At 32.5% G+C, this 18,057-nt stretch overlaps 4 protein-coding genes across 5 annotated transcripts; 1 reads left to right on the top strand and 3 right to left on the bottom strand.

Moving 5' to 3' along the window:
* Nucleotides 1-4,085: 4,085 nt before the first annotated feature.
* LOC102594224 (DELLA protein RGL1-like) lies at nt 4,086-5,663 on the bottom strand. The gene has a single exon (XM_006349191.2). It carries the CDS (start codon nt 5,661-5,663, stop codon nt 4,086-4,088), a length of 1,578 nt encoding a protein of 525 aa, XP_006349253.1.
* A 182-nt stretch (nt 5,664-5,845) lies between these two features.
* On the bottom strand, nt 5,846-10,332 carry LOC102597958 (DELLA protein RGL1-like). The gene is made up of 2 exons (XM_006349119.2): nt 9,372-10,332; nt 5,846-9,206 (listed from the first exon to the last, which is right to left on the bottom strand). The coding sequence occupies exons 1-2, from the start codon at nt 9,896-9,898 to the stop codon at nt 7,979-7,981; spliced, it is 1,755 nt and encodes a 584-aa protein (XP_006349181.1). The 5' UTR covers nt 9,899-10,332; the 3' UTR covers nt 5,846-7,978.
* An 84-nt stretch (nt 10,333-10,416) lies between these two features.
* Nucleotides 10,417-11,817, bottom strand: LOC102593898 (uncharacterized). The gene is made up of 2 exons (XM_006349190.2): nt 11,442-11,817; nt 10,417-11,138 (listed from the first exon to the last, which is right to left on the bottom strand). Exons 1-2 carry the CDS (start codon nt 11,815-11,817, stop codon nt 10,684-10,686), a joined length of 831 nt encoding a protein of 276 aa, XP_006349252.1. The 3' UTR covers nt 10,417-10,683.
* A 4,107-nt stretch (nt 11,818-15,924) lies between these two features.
* On the top strand, nt 15,925-17,702 carry LOC102597639 (probable WRKY transcription factor 65). Of its 2 annotated transcripts, none has more exons than XM_015309496.1 (3): nt 15,925-16,176; nt 16,439-16,576; nt 16,883-17,702. In XM_015309496.1, exons 1-3 carry the CDS (start codon nt 16,097-16,099, stop codon nt 17,373-17,375), a joined length of 711 nt encoding a protein of 236 aa, XP_015164982.1. In that variant the 5' UTR covers nt 15,925-16,096; the 3' UTR covers nt 17,376-17,702. The 2 variants fall into 2 exon arrangements, with proteins under 2 accessions (XP_015164982.1, XP_006349180.1); XM_006349118.2 differs by having other exon boundaries at nt 15,926-16,176; nt 16,415-16,576; nt 16,883-17,691.
* Nucleotides 17,703-18,057: the final 355 nt, after the last annotated feature.

Below are 18,057 nucleotides of genomic sequence, written 5' to 3'. Positions count from 1 at the left end.
TTATATATTTATTAGTATTACAAATATAAATATAAATATTATATGTTACCTTTTTTATCTTAATTTATATGGCATTGATAGAATTTAAAGTGTCAAATAATTGTTAATTATTGTAATATATAATATGGAGTATTTAAGTCATTTATAGTATAGTAATTAATATATAATTTGTAGTATTTAAGTGGAAGGTGGTGGGGCCCACTTATAAATATATTGGATATTAGTAGTGATTCTTATTGGAACACTTGTTGAGGTGTGGTGGTTGGTTATTCTCACTTATTATATATAGTAATAGTAATAATACATGTCTTCGTCAACATGCCTACTTGTATGACAAAGGGTATGTTCGGAACTTTCTACTTTTTTCTTCTTTAGGTCTTTGTAATCTCTTGCTCTTAAAGGTGTACTTTTTTTTTTATTAGACACAAAACACCAATCAATATTTACCTAATGACTTATGTCCAATCAAAAAGTTATTCTTTTGTTGAACTGTGTGGGCCCTCATGGGCTCACTATACTATGTCGGCTCTCATTCCGTTTTTCCTTTAATAGTAGTAATAGTAATATTTTTTCATACTATTTAGTATTTTCATTATATTACATTTATTTCTTCTTGTTTTTTTTGTTGGTTATAGATTCAAAAATTATATAAATAATACTATAAATTATAATAATTAATAATATAATTATTTAAATATTATATTAAGAAATTTGATTGACTCTTGACATTCTGTTGGTACCACATAAAATGGTTAGATGATAAACATATATTATTTGAACTTGACGAAAATATTTAAAAGTTATATAAAAAAATTTGACTGACTCTTGAAATTCTATTGGTACTACATAATATGGGTTAGATGATAAATATATATTATTTGAAATTGACATAAAAAGTACAATAAATCACAATAATTTACAATCTAGAAAAAAATTAAAATACATATAAGAAAATCACTTGACTCCACAAAATCTATCAATGCCACATAAATTGAGACATGAAAAGTAACATAGTAATATATTATTTGAAAATTAAAAAGGTGCTATAAATTACAATAATTAACAATTTAATATATTTAAAAGACATAAAATGGTTAATTTTTGAAATCCTTTATATGTCACATAAATTGAAACAAAAAAAATTATAAATTACAATAATTAACAACTTATAATATTTTTAAAAATCGTATAATTTTTTTATAACTTCTCAAGTTCCATGATTTGACATAAATTGAGACAAAAAATATTACTCCATTTGTACCAATTTATGTGGCTTACTTTATTTTTTAGTCAGTCCTCAAAAAAAGGACACATTTCTATATTAAGTATTCCTCTATCCCAATTTATGTGACTTACTTTCCTTTTTAGTAAGTCCCAAAAATAATGACACATTTCTATATTAAGTATTCCTCTATCCCAATTTATGTGACTTACTTTCCTTTTTAGTAAGTCCCAAAAATAATGACACATTTCTATATTAAGTATTCCTCTATCCCAATTTATGTGACTTACTTTCCTTTTTAGTAAGTCCCAAAAATAATGACACATTTCTATATTAAGTATTTAAAATGATTTACAGCAGCACAAATTTCTATCATTCATTTTGGACCACAAGTTTTAAAAGTCTTCATTTCTGTCTTAAATTCCGTGACGAATCAAACTACCTCACATAAAATGGGACAGAGGGAGTAATAATTTAACTATAAAATGTCTATTTTACCTTAAATGAAATGATTTACAGTAGCACAAATTTCTATCATTCATTTTGGACCACAAGTTTTAAAAGTCTTCCTTTTTTTCTTAAACTTCGTGTCGAGTCAAACTATTTCACATAAAATGGGACAGAGGAAGTAACATATATTGAGCCCCATGCTGGCACGGGGTCCTGTATCTAGTATATACTACTATATATAAGAGGCTAGGGAAGCAACTGTTTGTCGACGTGCTTGCTTCCCTAGACAAGGGCAAAATGGACTTTTTCTTAATATTTTCTTAATATTATGCTTAAAAATATGTTGTACTTGGCTGTTTTATAATTGCACTCCCTAAGTACTGAAGAGAAAATGGTCAAAAACCCCTCTAACCTATGGTCGGATTTTCAACTACACACTCATACTTTACGGGGGTCCTATTACCCCCTGAACTATTTTATAAGGAAATAAATTTCACCCTAAAATGACATAGTCATTCATGTGTATTGTGGTGTAACACACGCACATGCCATGTCAGCCCCACATCAGCGCCATGTCAATGCCACCTAATAAATATAATAAATGAATTATTTTTCCTACTTTTTTTTAAATTAGTATATGCCCCATTAGAAACCCTCCATTATCATTAAGAACATCACCATTATCAAACTCACTTCTCATCCATTGACATTCCGGCAGGAGAAAAGACGGTAAAAATTTTCTGACGTGTAAAAGTTTCTATGACCAATATCTTTATCTTATTCCCCATAATTTCTCTCAAAGTTCATTGCTACACATTTTACTCATGTTGGGGGCTTATGAAGGGATATACCCAAAGTAGTATATGGGCATGCATAAATTTTGAATTCAATTTCTTTCTTTTCTTAATGTTGGTGAAAGTAGCAAACCATAAAATTAAAACATTGAAATTAATCCAATTGAAAAAAATTATGATCCAATTGAATTTTTTATGCCCCATTTCTAAAATACCCCAATTTGTGGTTAAATTCAAGAATGTGAAATTAGAATTAACATTTGAGATAAGAGCTTGTGAAGGTGTTGGAAATTGAAAATTCTATGTTTGTTTGAAATGGGTTCTGGTAAAAAAAATTGAATTTTGAGTTCTTTATTTTATTAATTTGATTTGGGAGTAATAACTAAATTTGTTTTAAGGTTCTTTGATTATGTAAGAGACGGTTAATATGTAGAATTCCTGAAGAAATTTGTAGAGATTTGTGATTAAATATAAAAATAAAGCAATAGTGTGAAAAAGAAGAAGAGGTGTAGGGTGAGTGTGAAGAAAAAGAAGTGTGGGGCGGTTGGGTTGGGGGGAGATTATTTTAATTTAATTAGAAAGAAAAAGAAAATAAAATAAAAATATGAAATAAATATAAAAACAGCCCTATTTATTCTCTTTTCACTCTCTCAAAGAGAATGAAATACACTTTCTCAGCCAACTCAGCATAAAGATTTATTTATTCTATTTTAAAACAGTTCAGGGGGGTGATAAGACTCCCGTAAAGTTTAAGTGTGTATTTGAGAATCCGATAATAGATTGGGGGGCATTTGACCATTTTCTCAAGAAAGTACAATAAATTATTTTTAAAATTATGTAAAAAAGTACTAACAACTTAAAATATTTTTAAAATCATATAAAAATTTAGATAATTTCTCAAGTTTCATAATATCACATAAATTGAAACGAAAAATTAATATATATTGGGCCCCGTGCTGGCATGAGGCTTGTATTTAGTATTAATATACTTAATATATACTCCTTTGTCCAACAATACTTATCCACTATTAACTTTGCACTCTTTTTAAGAAACTATAAATAGAAAAGATAATTTTACTATTCACTTTTTGAATATAATAAATATAATATCTTGAAAAATGTAAAAGGAAAATGTCATAATTATTGAGAAAGGTAAATTAGGAACTAAGTGTAAAATTATCCATTAATTTCATTAGGTGAACAAATATTGATTTACATCCCAAAAATGGAGTACAATAGACAATTATTGTTGGACGGAAATGGACAACTATTATTAGACGGAGAGAATATAATTAAAGATGGTGACACGTTTTAAGTGATTAATTAATATGCACTTGAAAATATGCTCAAAAACTTTTCCAAAATCTGAACAGAAAATATTGAATAGAAATACCTTATCACATGTTCAAGTGTTTAACGAATATAAACTTTAGTTGGAATCTCTAAATAAAAAATTTCTGGGAAATTCAAAAACTGTCTTATGTATTAAGCATACTATAGAATTATTTACACACTGTGGGTACATATATAACTTAAATTATTCCCTCAAAATAATAAATGCACACATGCTGTTCGACAAAATTCCAAAGAGAAAGCAATTCACTTAGTTTGTGCATAACTCAATGGAATTTCCAAGCAGAAGTGGAATAGATTGGAGTCCCTTTCCAGCTAACCATGAAAGACCCTCCATTTACATCCACACTGCAAGAACTCCTACAAGCAAACTGCTGAATAATCAAGTTTGCTTGATACAAACATGTGTTACTCAGCTTTACTTCCTCCATTCCAAACCTCCTGAAAAATGATCTCCACACATCAAGATTCACACTTCTTATGACCCTTTCCTCCCCTTCATTTCCTACTATGTTCCGAATCCCCCCTCCGTATGACACTTCTAGTGTCATCCTGTGTTGATCATCCCGCTTCATTACATCTTCCAGGCAATCAAATAATGCACTGTAGTAGAATAATGAGTCTATGAATCGGTTCACGAATAGAGGTGAATTAAGATTTGCCTCTACTTCTGATACTACCATTAGTGATGGTTGTAGCCTTCTTACAACTCTCATTGCAGTTTCTAAACAGTTGGGTATGCAAATCATTGCTCGTAGAAAGAATGCTGCATGGATTACTACCCCTTCGTCAGGTTTTATGTCGAAGTGATCTTCGGTTAGTTGGTTTCTATCTGGTAAAAAGATGATCTTGAATGAGAAGGGGAAGTTCAAGGAATTAGCAAAACTCTCTAAAGACTTGCCTGTTGCTATTACTCTTTCTTTATTGACTGATTCGATAACTGTGATCTTCATATGTTCGATTGGGTTGTCTTTTCTCTCTGCTGCTGCTTGGATCAAGGATGCCCATTGTACCCCTGTTCTGATAAGGAAATCAATTAGGTGAACTTTGGGTTTCGTTGCTACACTTTCTAGTATGGCTTGAATTCCTGTGAAATGCACTATTTGGGTGAATGGAACTTCTTGATGTAATGCTACGTATGAGGCATGGAATCTTGATGCAACACAGATACTGTTAAGTTCATCTGTTTCCGTGCAGATTTTTGGCATTATTTTTCCTGTTTCTCTATCGATCCTCTCTCCAAGTGCTTGTGCAAAATAAAAGACTGCTCTTTGCACAGGATTACCTGTGTTTGATGTAAGTAGTTGGCATTGACTCAGAAATTTCCTTGCACGGTCGTATTGCTGGTCAGAAACTTTCTCAGCTGCAGTTAGGAGGATTTGAGCAAGTTCTACGTCTTGATTATCTTCAGGAGAAAGGTCTGAGAAAGCAGAACCATAGGGATGCAAAAGATTGTTTATGTTGATGAACTTGTTGGAAGAGAACTGGATGAATCTTTCTCCAGCTAGCCTCATGATTTGTGTAGCTGAGAGCTTCTGGTGCACGTTGGCTCCATCATTCACATCTCTAACTTTAACCCCTTCAGTATTCTTGCGCCTTCTCGGATTGTTCCTCAGCAATTCAAAAGGAGCTAGAGATAGAAAAGGTACCTCGTCCACGTCGCTTCCTGTTTCTAGATCACTGAGCTTTAGTTTTCCTTGACTTAATTCACCTGCATAATGGGCAGCATGCACATTCATTTCTTCTTCTTGTTTATTCATTTCTTGTAATTGTTGATTGACTGCATATTCTTGATGGAACCCATAGTTGGCACAGAAGTTCTGGATATCTGTGGAATCCTCCATAACTGATGAGTGATTTCAACTCTTTGCAATATCTACTCTACAACCTCTGATAGAGCCATCACTCCCTGGGATTTGGTTGGAAGTGAATGATGCAAGATGGAACAAACAAGGGATTGGTCATATCAGAACTGAGAGTAATTTGCAAGCGCCTCCTGATCCGCTAAGGTTAGCAGCAGGTAATATTATTGATATTTCATCAAATCCCAAGTTTATAATTACAAATTAAAGCTGTGCAACTGGCTGATGATGGGACTACTTGAAATTTTTGAGAGATCAACCCTTAATTAAAAAAGAGCATATTCAGCTGAATATAATATGACAGACTGTGACGTAAACCTCTAAAAGAATTGGCAATATCGATTAGTTTCACAGAGTTATTATCATCTAAAAAAAATGCAATTGTATATCTTGTTAATCTTTGTGTTTAAGATGTCAAAGTAATATTGCTGGCTTTCTAGAGTTTTAATAAGAATAGAAAGACAAGAAAAAAAATAAGACATGGCACTAAGGACAATGTGATTTATGACCCTTCTTAAGAAATTCAGCCTACCTACTTTTGGACATACTGTACTTTTGCTAGGTAGTCATTTTCTAAATGGAGATGGTGACAGGTTATGTGAATAACAATCGGATAACTGTTGAAGAAAATATAAGACTACCTAAAAATGAATTGCAGACAAGCAAATGGGCATCTCACCAAAAAAATAAAAATGCAAGAACCTGTGCACAAAATTAACAAGGCCACCCTCAAGATTCTTTTCTTTAAATAAAGAACTGTGTGGAAATTAGCTCATTTATTGGATTTGTCTGTCCTTGTGCTAGTCATGGTTACCTTTTGTTTTTTTTGCTAAGGTAAAGATTTAATTAAATGGTACCAAGATGGTACAAAAAAAGAAACAAAAACCACATATAACAAAAAACAGCCTACTATACTCTTATTCCATATACTGGTTCAAACTATCCATTAAGCTACTATACACCAGAAGTAAATTTTTTGTAAACATCTTATCTTAATTCTAGAAAATTTGAGTTCTCTGTCGTTCAAAGCAAGCCTTGTTCAGCTCCAGCACTATTGTCCATAAGATGCTCAATGGAGTAGTTGTCTACTTTATCTCTTTTGGTATCACCTGCCACTGCCATCCTTCCAGTAAACCTTTCACATTTTGAGACATCACCCATGTAATACCACAAAGGTTTAGGAATAACTACCAACATTCTCTAGAAAATCTGCAATGGAGAAAAAGGTTCTCAACTGCGCTGATTTGCACAACTTGTAATTACGCCTGTTGCACTGACTTAGTACAACTACTTTATACAATATACTGTTTACCCATCAAACAAAAAAAGGTGATCAACTGCTTTCCAATCTTCTTGACACAGGTAGCATCTACTACATAGGTCAAAACCTCTCTTCTGCAAGTTATTTTGAGTTAAGCATACTCCCATGTTGCAACCTATCCAAAAATGCTACTTTAACAGGAGCTTTTGTCTTCCATATCATCCTCCAAGGCCAAGAATTATCCCACTGACATGTCTTTATCAACATACTAAAAAAAATTCTTGTCTTTACTTGCCCACCAAATCAGGATGTCCACTCTGATCAATATAAACTGATTCAAATTGTTGAAGCAACTGACAAAATTCTTGTATCTCCCAATCATTCAAATTCCTCCTGAACCTTAGCTGCCAACCAGATTTAAAATGAAATTCAGCAGTACTGAGCAGTTAAACAGAGTAGGAGGCTTATATTTTAGACATTCATCACCAACCCACAAATCTGTCCAGAATCAGTCCAGTAAATTGACTGAAATCTTCCCAAATTTTATTTTCTGTTCTGTAAGAAGTTCATCAACCCAATTCATTTGGGGAATTTTTTGGTAAAATGATAAACCAGAAGCATGATATTTGTGATGAGGTTATACCTTTTGGGACCATAGGACTTCAAAGTTTTCTCTTCCTTTTTTTTCAGGCCTAATCATAGGTGTCTATTGTAATGCCGCAGTTAACATATTCGATCTAAAGGTATAGGAGTAGTTATTAACCAAGCCATGTCCAGTCTCCCGCACTTCTTGAAGTATGCGACTCTCAATGAGGACCTTTGTTTCTTCTGCCCACTCTTTGTTCACAAGGTGCTCAAAACAAAGGAGGAAGGGTGAACAACAGGTACCACAAGTCCACTATCCCAGAAATATGAGTTTAAGAGAAAAAATCTAGATTTTGGTAGCGTGGAGATGCCTTATGGTCTGTTAATGGTGTACAACTGAACTGAGAAAGTAAGCATCCTATTTGTTTCCTCAGTAAGGTAAATTGTTTTCTTACAATAACTTCCAAATAGATAGAGAATGAATTGGTGTTCCCTTCCACCCAATAATGAGGCCTTTCCCATCCTTTTGAAGATCACAAGAACTGCCTTGGCCAAATTGCTTGAGAATCAGATGAGCTTGATACCAAGCTGACTCACTAAGCTCTTCTTCCACCATACCAAACCTTGCAAAAAATGCTCTCCATACTTCAAGCTTCACATTCCTGGTGAACCTGTCCTCCCCTTCAGCCGCCACGATGTTCCGAATACCTTCACCAAAATACACCCCTTCAATCGTTGTTCGACATGGACTGCCTCGATCCATGCAGTCCTCGAAGCAATCAAAAAATGCACTGTAAAAGTAAAGTGTCTCAATAAAGCGGTTTAAAAATGATGGTGAATTATGGTTTGCTTCAACTTCGCCAACAACAATAATTGTTGGTCCAATACTTCTGACTACTTTCATCAAATTATCCAAACAATCTGGTCTTAGTAGCATTGTCCTTAGTACAGAGTTGCAATAAACAGCCACAGTCTCATCTGTTTTAATATTGACCGACTCTTTCTTGAAATCTTTCATGTCCGAGACAAAAACTATATCAAATGAAAATGAAAGACCTAAGGACTTGGCGAAACTGTGTAATGTGTTGCTTGTTACTTCAAAGTTCTCTTTTTCTGTGCTTCCAACTGCAGTTATCTTAAGAAGTTCAATTGGACTGTCACCTTTTTCTGCAAGAGCTTGTATCAAGACTATCCACTGAATTCCACTTCTGATATTAAAATCAATCAAATGGATCTTTTTTGCGCTTCTGACATTTTCAACAATTGTTTGAACTCCTGCAAATTGCATCACTTGACTGAAGGGAATTAGTTTGTGGCAGGTCAAGAATGCATAGTTGGTACCTAATGACATAGTTTTTATATACTTGAGGTGGCGATCTTCATCCGTACATGTGTATCTTCCAGTTGATCGATCAATCCTTTCTTCTAAAGCTTTAGCAAAATAGAAAGAAAGTCTCTGGACTGGATTACCTGAATCAGATGCCACCCACATACAACGAGAAATCAATTTGCTAGCTAGATGGAATTGCTGATTATTCACTTCTTCTGCTGCAGCTAGGAGGAGGTGGACAAGTTCCACGTCCCTTGTTTCCTCCATACAAAGGCCTGAGAGTGCCGAACCATAAGGGTGGATAAACATAGAAAGACCATCTAGCCTTTGGGTGGAGTACTGTATGTACCTGTTCAGACATAATATGATCAAGTAATTAAAAGTGTGCTTGCTCTAACATCTTAACTTTTATAGATGAGATGGTCGCATACTTCAACTTGGTATCGATCAAGGTATGCAAAGATCTAAAAACTTAAAACTTTAAGTTGAGATAGTCACACAATTTTGGCAGTACCTTTCTCCAGCAGCCCTCAAGATCTCTTCCATTGGCAACTTTTGGCTGTTACCTAAGCGAGCCTCACAACTTAGTGCATTAGTGCTCAAGTTTTCCTCACTCGATTTCTTGCTCAGTCTGCCATAATTGCTCAGTAGCTCCAAAGATGCTAATGAAAACGGCTTTGGTTTTTCATTGCTAGAGTTGCCAGGTTCTGGTACTTGAGGCCGGAAATCATCATTCTTTGGTGCTTCAATAGTGGATTGGATTTGAACCGGTTGCAAGGGCATGACTGTGTTGGTGGGGAAATGATTTTGCGTCCAATCTGATAGACTTTGTTGCTGATCTTCCAATAAGTTGGTTCTAACTTGTTCATCAGATGTATTCTCTTCATTGTTAAGGCCACAAATGGAGTAAAGAGAATCAATATCTACACAATCTTCTTCGATGCCATTGACCACTAATTCACTTCTCTCATATCCTTTAAGATGAAACTGATCATCCTGGAAATCACTAAAAATATCATTGGAGATTGAGACGTTGGTCATGGTCTAAACTCCAGGACGAATTAGTGGTACCCTTAACAAAGTAGCCTCGAATGGCTTTATAGTTTCAGGAGTACTGTCTGAAAATCAGCACCATGTAACTTCTTGGATATATTTTGAGTAAAGTTCTTTTGATGGCTATGGGAGCTTGACAATAGTGAAAGTGAACTCTTTTGAGAGTAAAAACTTATGGATACATAGTGTTTTCACTAAATGAATATATATGAATGACATTTGTTTGCATATAGACTTTATCTCGTTTACCTATGATGAGTTGATACGATTTGGTGTAAACATCGAGGAGCCAATAAGATAACCTGGTCATAGAGAGATTAATGCCACATTTTAAACTATTGGTTCAGTGTGATGTTTCCATGGCAACAAGCAGAAGATTCCAGATGAAAGAATACACATCCCAAATAGATTACCATTGTTTCCATCTTTAAAGAAACTTCAATCATGTATATATATATGCATGTGGACAAATGCATAATTACAATCAGAAACAGATTAGAGCGTAATTAGTGACATATTTGGAGGGAAAGGAAAATATTAATCGCAAAACAACAAGGGACTAGCTATAAGCCCCTGAAATATTTACATCGAATCAATAAACATATGACATGTTCTTGCTAAATCATCCGTGAAATAGGATGCTTTTCTCATATCAATTCATCATTTAACCGCATTAAATTCATGTGGTTTGGTATAAACATCGGGTATGACATACTCAATAACTCTACCAAAAGTAGAAATTACACAAAAAGGAAAATACAATATGTCCAAATTCAGACCTTCTCATCATTGTTCCTAGAGTCACCAACAATATTGTCAACATCAACAACTCTTCTACCAAACATTACATAAACAACCCAAACAAGACTTTTCACAATTTTGATCATACCAATTGTAACAGTTAAATAATACAACCACCAACCAACAAAATCAGCCAATCCAATACTAATCAATAAGTCTCTTTTTTTCTCCACCACAACCACTAAAAACTCAACTTCATCTCTCAATCTCCACCACCAAAGTCCACCAAAACTCATTGCCAATGCTGCCTTTTCAATCCATTTATTCTCCCTTAGAATGCCAAAAACTGTGTCATCCACCACTGGCTTCACAAAAATATTGGACCAAAAGAACATTGTCTCATTTAGTCCCAAGAAGAATATAGCTCTTGTCAAAAATCCCCTTTCATAACCAATTTCATAAGCATCAACTCCAGCAGCTATACTACCTGTTAGAACATAAATTAACCTCTTAATAAACTCCGTCGATACGTAATAATAAGTTTTTTTATACGTGTCACGATACGATTTCTAGACTCACATCGACTAAATATATCATACATTATAAATGTAGCTAAAATAATAGAGTAACACTTTATCTCTCCTTTGACTTCTTAGATCATTTAGTAAAGTTTTAAGGATGTACTTATTTTCGAAAAAACTTGTTAGATTTTCTATTTTATCGACTTGACACATATATTTGAAAGGCGGGAAAAACACGTTATATTCAAAATTATATTCTCAACACGTACCTTCAATGCCTAAACCAACGCAAATTTGCAATATGCATACGAAAAACCACGCAGTGTATAATCGCGGTCTCGAGACAGGCTCTAGGGTACGCTTGATAAAGCAAGAGGTACCACCGGTTAAGGTATGAGAAAGTGCAGCAACACTGATAATAGAAACAAGAACATGTAGTAAAATAGGGTTAACTTGAAGAAAAAATTTGATTAGTAAATCACAATTAATTGTAATTTCTGTTGTTGAATAACCTACAAGATCAATAAGATAATGTGCAACAGATAGCCTAGAAAGTATAAGAAAAGAAAGAGGAAAAAGAAGACTAAGAAGAATAGTTGTAAAAAATTGAAATGGTTCTCTCAATAAATTTGCAAAAGAATCCATGAGAAAATACTAGAAAAAATTTGAATGAATTCTTGTTGTATATGAAAAAAAAAATGAAGATAAGTACTATATATGTTCATGAAGAATGAATTTGAAAATAATACAAATTCTAAGAAGTGGTTGTCACGATGTCTATGTCTATCAAGTTTGGTTAAATAAATATAATTATAATATAATGTTTGTATGCAACGAATCAAATAATAATGTGTGTGGTATTAGTTTAGTCTTTATTTTAGATTATTTAGGAAGGGACAACATGTAGTTTGATGCTTTGATGATAATTGATATATGGTCTAATATTTGTTTATTTGTTTCCCATCAACTACCAATAGATATATTTTTGAGAAGTGTAGAATGGATATTTGGTAGATTATTATTGCAATTTTTAAAAATTGACAGTCACCTAATTTACGAAGAAGTTTGTTTATATGGAAACACTAAAGAGGTGGAATGTCATAGAAAGTTGATGTGTCATGTCACCAAATTAAAAAAAGAGGGAAGAAAATGTTATCAAATTAAAAATAATTTTTTTTAAATTTTTTTATTTTTTACATCTCTTGTGTGGTCCACAAAGTACTCATCTGAAGAACAGAGACGGTGACGCAACAAAGATTATAACAGCTACGGGTTATCTGAATTTCAAAAAAAGATTTTGGCTGACATATTAATTATAGTCTTATTAGGTTTCAATTCAATCTAACGCAAAGTGAAGGTGGGACTCTTTCGTTAATGAAAGTGGTGGTAGTATTAAAAAACATAAAAGAGATTATTATTTTTTTGTATATTGATTGAATAAAAATATTTATATTATTAAGTAATTTGAAAGATAATTTTTTTTTTAATTTGGGGCTTGAACTATATGGCGAGTCAATATCTTCAATTCAAACATAGTTTTTTCCGTTACTAATTTATGTGTCATATAAGTTTCTTATTGTTTGTCCCAAAAAGAATATAATGTTTTTTTTTTATTTAAAAAGTAATTTAACTTTAGATTTGTCATTTTACTATGAATTGCTTATAACTTGTAGTTTTGAAAATTATTTAGTTGAAAACTTACCTTGTTGATCCCTTAATTTTATTATTTTGATCGTGAAAATCGATTTAACCAATAAATCAGACCCGATGGAAACTTAGAGTTGGTTTGGATTGACTTAAAAAAAGTAATTTTTAAGTTAAAAAATAAAAAGTCAAACTAAAATGACTTTTAAGTCAAAAAATAAAAAATAGGGGGAGACCTAATTTGGTTTTTGACTTATTTTAAGTTATTTTTTTATATTTGTCAAACACTTCCAGAAGTCAAAAATTGACTTAGAGCCTGTTCGGATTGGCTTAAAAATGTAGCTTTTAAGTCAAAAATAAAAAGTCAAACTGAAATGACTTTTAAGTCAAAAAATAAAAAGTAGGAGGAGACCTACTTTTGGTTTCTGACTTATTTTAAGTCATTTTTTACCTTGCCAAACACTTCATAACTTATTTTAAGTTATTTTTTATATTTGCCAAACACTTCCAGAAGTCAAAAACTGACTTAAAAGTAGGTTTAACCGACGTTTAAGCCAATCCAGCGGACTCTTAAAAATAGGTTTGATCAACTTTTAAGTCAATCCAAACTATTTCTTACACTGTTGATCCCTTATTTTTATCACCCAATAATTTTGCTGGTAGTTTACTTGGTCTTTTCTTGACCTGTCTCATTATCATCTTTTATTTTTTGAAAAATGGGTGTTTTGCATATAATTTTATTTTTTTGCTACATAATTTTCATATTGTTATATATAATAAATTAGTTATTCCTAGTGAAAATGAACTGTTTGTGTGGTTGGAAGCATGTACCATTTTAAAAGATTGAGGATTTTACTATAAAATTGAACGAATAAAACTATTCAAAGAGGAGGGGACTTCAACTTATTTACATGAGAATTCGACCATTCCAATTTTTATTTATTTTTATCCCTCCCTCCGAGTTTTCATCTTTTTATTTCTTTATGACTCAAATTTATAATTTTAAAGTTGAAGGTGAATGATGCATAACACATGCAATCACCTCTTGTCCAATTTGATACAATATGTAGGGTCATTTGGTAGAATGTATTAGAAAATCTAATGTATGTATTAGTCATGACATTATTTAATCTTTTGTTTGGTAGGATTCTGAACCTATGTATTAACTAATATATGTATTAGTTGAATATATACCATATTCAATATTATTTTATAGGGTGTATAATAATACATAGCAAACCATGATATTAGCAATACATAGGGTATTAAAACACAAATAAGCATATATAAAGAAATAATTAGTTTTAATGCATCAAATCAAATCAAATAGTGAATAAGAAATAGGATTCTAATATAACTAATCTCGTCATTATTCACATATATCAAATATTATTCTTATATACTTTATCAAAAAATAAATAAGTAAAAAGAAAAATTAGAGACAAGTTAAAAGGAATAAATGAAGTAGTAATTAATTTGTTCTGACCCTTTGGGGTGGCCTAGTGATTTGAGCTTGAGACTTCTATGTTAGAGGTCTCAAGTTCGAAATCTCTTGCCAACAAAAGCAATGAGTTTGCCTTCTGAGTTGAGAGTTGAGCTTGTTGCACCGGACTTGCTTAGTGCGGATTACCTAATTTGCACGCTATAGCATAGGAACAAAAATTTTAACTTGTGCATACCCAAAAAATAGTGATTACAACTTTCCCTCGTCATAAAAAATAATTAATTTGTTCTGATGGCTATCCATGACAACGACAAATCAATCCCATTAAACGCATTGTTTAGAAATTATTGGTTCGCAAAATGGCCAAACATATTGTATACTATTAAGAAATAGTGATTGTGGGTTATCGTTTTTCTCAAATTGTGATGGTGGGGTTATTATTTTTTCCTATCGAGGGGGCCACTAGAATTTGTAAGTGAAAAGATTTTGAGCTTGTCATACATTTTTCAATTAAAATTAAGAATAAATTATGATAAAACATAATGGAAAAAGTAAGTTTGAACCATAGAAGAGATATTTCAAATCAAAAGTATAATTAGAAGTAATATTTAAACTAATAACAAAAAGGATATTTAATCCTTTTTCGTTATTGGTACCTTCCACTAGATTAGAGTCTATAATGATTCCAATCAGTCCAACTAAATGCATGGTGTTTGGCTCACTCCAAAAAATATACTACATTTATTCTGAATTTACTAACTTAAATAAGATTGATTCGTCTTTGTATGTTTTTTGTTAATTAATCTCTTTAAACTAGAAGGTTGTTTAAATAATAAGTATCTTCCATCTTTAATTCAAAGATTGTAAGTTTGAATCATAAAAAAAAAAAGAAAGTGAAAGCTCCTAAAAATGGATATAAAAAAATCGTAACACTAAAAAATCTTAGTAGTACACTTGATTTGCTAACTCAACTCTCACCTTATTGTAAGAGTTAATTCGTCTCCCCATCTTGAAATCCTCTTTCGATTTCTCCGCTAAATTGTATAGGTGGAGGCATTATGTATAGGCGGCTTTAGGCTCTATCCCCCTACACTTGGAAGAAGTTGTGAGGATCTACAGAGTGTAATTTTAGAAGATTTGTTTGTTTTTTCTGAAAAAAAGTGAAACAAACCATAAAGGAGTTTGGAATATTTGGCACAAATTTTGAAAAATGATGGGATGGCGGCTCTATCAAGGATTTGCACCTCAAAAGCAGCGTGTATCTATTGAATATAAAATTATTTTATCTTGTACTTAATTATAAATATTAATTAATCCCGATAATTATCTATTTTCTAAGTATATGAAAAATTATTCTATATATGTATATTAGGATAAGTTTTGTGTGTGATGTTATATTCTAGTTCTAGTTGTAGATAAAAGGAGAGTAGTTTATGATAGTGGAAAAGGGTGAAAATGATGAATAATATTCCATATTGGCACAGTACAGTTATTATTGTTGAGTGGAAATGTTAGCTCTACAATTAATGACATTCATAAAGATAGGACTGAAAACTACTTGTTTAACGTGTAGTTTTGGCATTTATCTATACCCCTACTATCCATTTTCCATGTCACGTTTTATTTTGTATATGAATATTTTAAATATTTATTTTTAATAAGAACGACAAATAAAATGAATCGGCGAAAGGGAAGAGTAGTAGTTCATTCATTTTCTCTTTCCTAATCAATTGGAGACCTCCAATATTTCTTCTCACTTCATTCATACACCTCCATTTTTGTTCCTCAGGTAGAAGCCCAAAACATAAAAACAAGAAAAAGGAAGATCACACAGTCATGGGTAGAAGTAAGCCAACAAAATCACAATCTAAAACTTCAAGATTGCTACAACCACAATTTCTTGCCTCAAAAAACAGGTGATTCACTAAACTTCCAATTTCCAAAAGCTCTAAAAGTTAGCGTTTTGTCATAGATTTTGAGAATTTATCTGTTTGGTCATGAAATTTCAAAATATGATCTTTTAAGTATTTTCAAGTTTTTGGGACTTTCACTCACAAAACTTGGCGTATATTTATAGTTTGGTCATGGTTTTTGGCATCTCTTTTTGTTAGCATATATAAAGGGGACTTTTTTCTGTTTTTTTTTTTCTGACAGCTCTGAGTATTCTTCTCATGTTAGAAAGATGGCTCAGAAAGTTGTTATCACAGTGCAAATGGAAGCAAAATCTTTAAAGCAGAAAAATGAAGGGCCTCCTTCAGATTGTTGGTCTTGGAGAAAATATGGACAAAAACCCATTAAAGGATCCCCTTACCCCAGGTAGATTTACAATTCTCTCTCCCCACCCTACCCCCACACCCCCACAAATCTAAATATTTTAACTGTTTAATACATGTAGAGGCGAATTCAAGATTTAGAGTCTGTTGTTCAGAATAAGTATGATCTTGATGTATTTGGTATGAGTTATTAGTTACTTTCTGAAAAATGTTTTTTGTGTTTGATTGAATCAGTAATATGAAACTAAAATTTGAGATAATTTCGAAGGAAAACGAAAAGATAAGATAATCCTGATGTATTTTGCTTGAAAATGTACATTTCACCTAACATGTATGATTTTGGGTACAGGGGTTACTACAGATGCAGCAGTTCAAAGGGTTGTTCAGCTAAAAAACAAGTAGAAAGGTGCAGTAAAGATGCATCTTTGTTCGTCATCACATATACATCCAGCCATAATCATCCTGGTCCAAATTTGCCTAAAGACTCTGTTACACAAGAGCAAATAGTGGATCAACATGTGTCCCTCGAAGACAACAACGATGATGATGATGATAATGATGATACACAAAGCTGCAAATCCCCATTGAATAGTACTACTACTGGTACCAGTATTCCCCAAGGCATACTTGAAGAGAATCTGTTCAGTGACAGTTTCTTGGGAACAATTTCATATGATGATTTTCTGCCTCTTTCTTACCCTCAACTAATGAAATTTCCAAAATCCGAGTTGTCGGAAGAGAATGACTTTTATGATGAATTAGGAGAATTGGAGCTACCTCCATCTTCTACATCCTTCGCGGGCATTTTTGAGGAGGCAATCCTTGTAGATCCCTCCTCTTAGTAAAATGCAGGTATCAGTCACAGTTTCAGATAGGTTAGTAGGAATTGATTTCTCACAGTCACTCGACTAATAGTTATTGTATGAGATAATAACTATTAGTTGAGTGATCATCTGACAAATCAACCGCTTGTAGTAGTGAACTATTAAGTTTGTGAATTCCTTGATGGATTTTGTTGCCATTATGTCACTTGGCATATTGTATATAAAGATATCACAGGAAGGAGCATCAAACATTTTATTTGAGGGTGCACTTTTGTAGCCATGTAAAGGAAACTCAGTTATTTGTATTTTTCAATAGAATGAACATGTTCATTTATCTGTTTTTAACTTTTAATTTTGCAGCATGTTGTGTTAACCTGATTCTTGTTTTTGTCTTGTGAGTGAAAAGATTTTGTTGATTTATTGAATTTGGAACTCAGAAAAGTTGTTCATTCTGGTGCTATATGTTGGTAAAATGATGCACCCAATCGTGCGCACGCTAAATTATTTAACTATGTAACTAAAACCTTCCACCAATATAAGTATCGAGTAACTTTACCGACAGGTAACTGTGTATCTTAAGATTGTGAATTTCTTGTTCATTTGGCACATTGTAAGTAAGATACTCACAAAAGGAGCATTGTACTTCCACTCTGTAGCCATGTAAAGGAAACTAGGTGCTTTGATTATTCTATAGGGTGGA

This window comes from Solanum tuberosum, unplaced genomic scaffold (assembly GCF_000226075.1).
Source record: "Solanum tuberosum cultivar DM 1-3 516 R44 unplaced genomic scaffold, SolTub_3.0 scf00104, whole genome shotgun sequence".
In the NCBI taxonomy this organism is placed as follows: Eukaryota; Viridiplantae; Streptophyta; class Magnoliopsida; order Solanales; family Solanaceae; genus Solanum; species Solanum tuberosum.
The sequence above is the reverse complement of the archived record's forward strand: the minus strand, read 5'-3'. Positions and strand labels throughout refer to the sequence as shown.

What these genes read in the sequence shown, in the direction of transcription:
- LOC102597958 (XM_006349119.2), bottom strand. Translation starts at nt 9,898, where the DNA reads ATGACCAACGTCTCAATCTCCAATGATATTTTTAGTGATTTCCAGGAT. An exon ending in TTGAGGGCTGCTGGAGAAAG is followed by an intron (nt 9,207 to 9,371) that starts GTACTGCCAAAA and finishes ATGTCTGAACAG; the next exon opens with GTACATACAGTACTCCACCC.
- LOC102593898 (XM_006349190.2), bottom strand. Translation starts at nt 11,817, where the DNA reads ATGGATTCTTTTGCAAATTTATTGAGAGAACCATTTCAATTTTTTACA. An exon ending in CGTTGGTTTAGGCATTGAAG is followed by an intron (nt 11,139 to 11,441) that starts GTACGTGTTGAG and finishes ATGTTCTAACAG; the next exon opens with GTAGTATAGCTGCTGGAGTT.
- LOC102597639 (XM_006349118.2), top strand. Translation starts at nt 16,097, where the DNA reads ATGGGTAGAAGTAAGCCAACAAAATCACAATCTAAAACTTCAAGATTG. An exon ending in TTTCTTGCCTCAAAAAACAG is followed by an intron (nt 16,177 to 16,414) that starts GTGATTCACTAA and finishes TTTTTCTGACAG; the next exon opens with CTCTGAGTATTCTTCTCATG. An exon ending in AAAGGATCCCCTTACCCCAG is followed by an intron (nt 16,577 to 16,882) that starts GTAGATTTACAA and finishes TTTTGGGTACAG; the next exon opens with GGGTTACTACAGATGCAGCA.
- LOC102594224 (XM_006349191.2), bottom strand. Translation starts at nt 5,663, where the DNA reads ATGGAGGATTCCACAGATATCCAGAACTTCTGTGCCAACTATGGGTTC.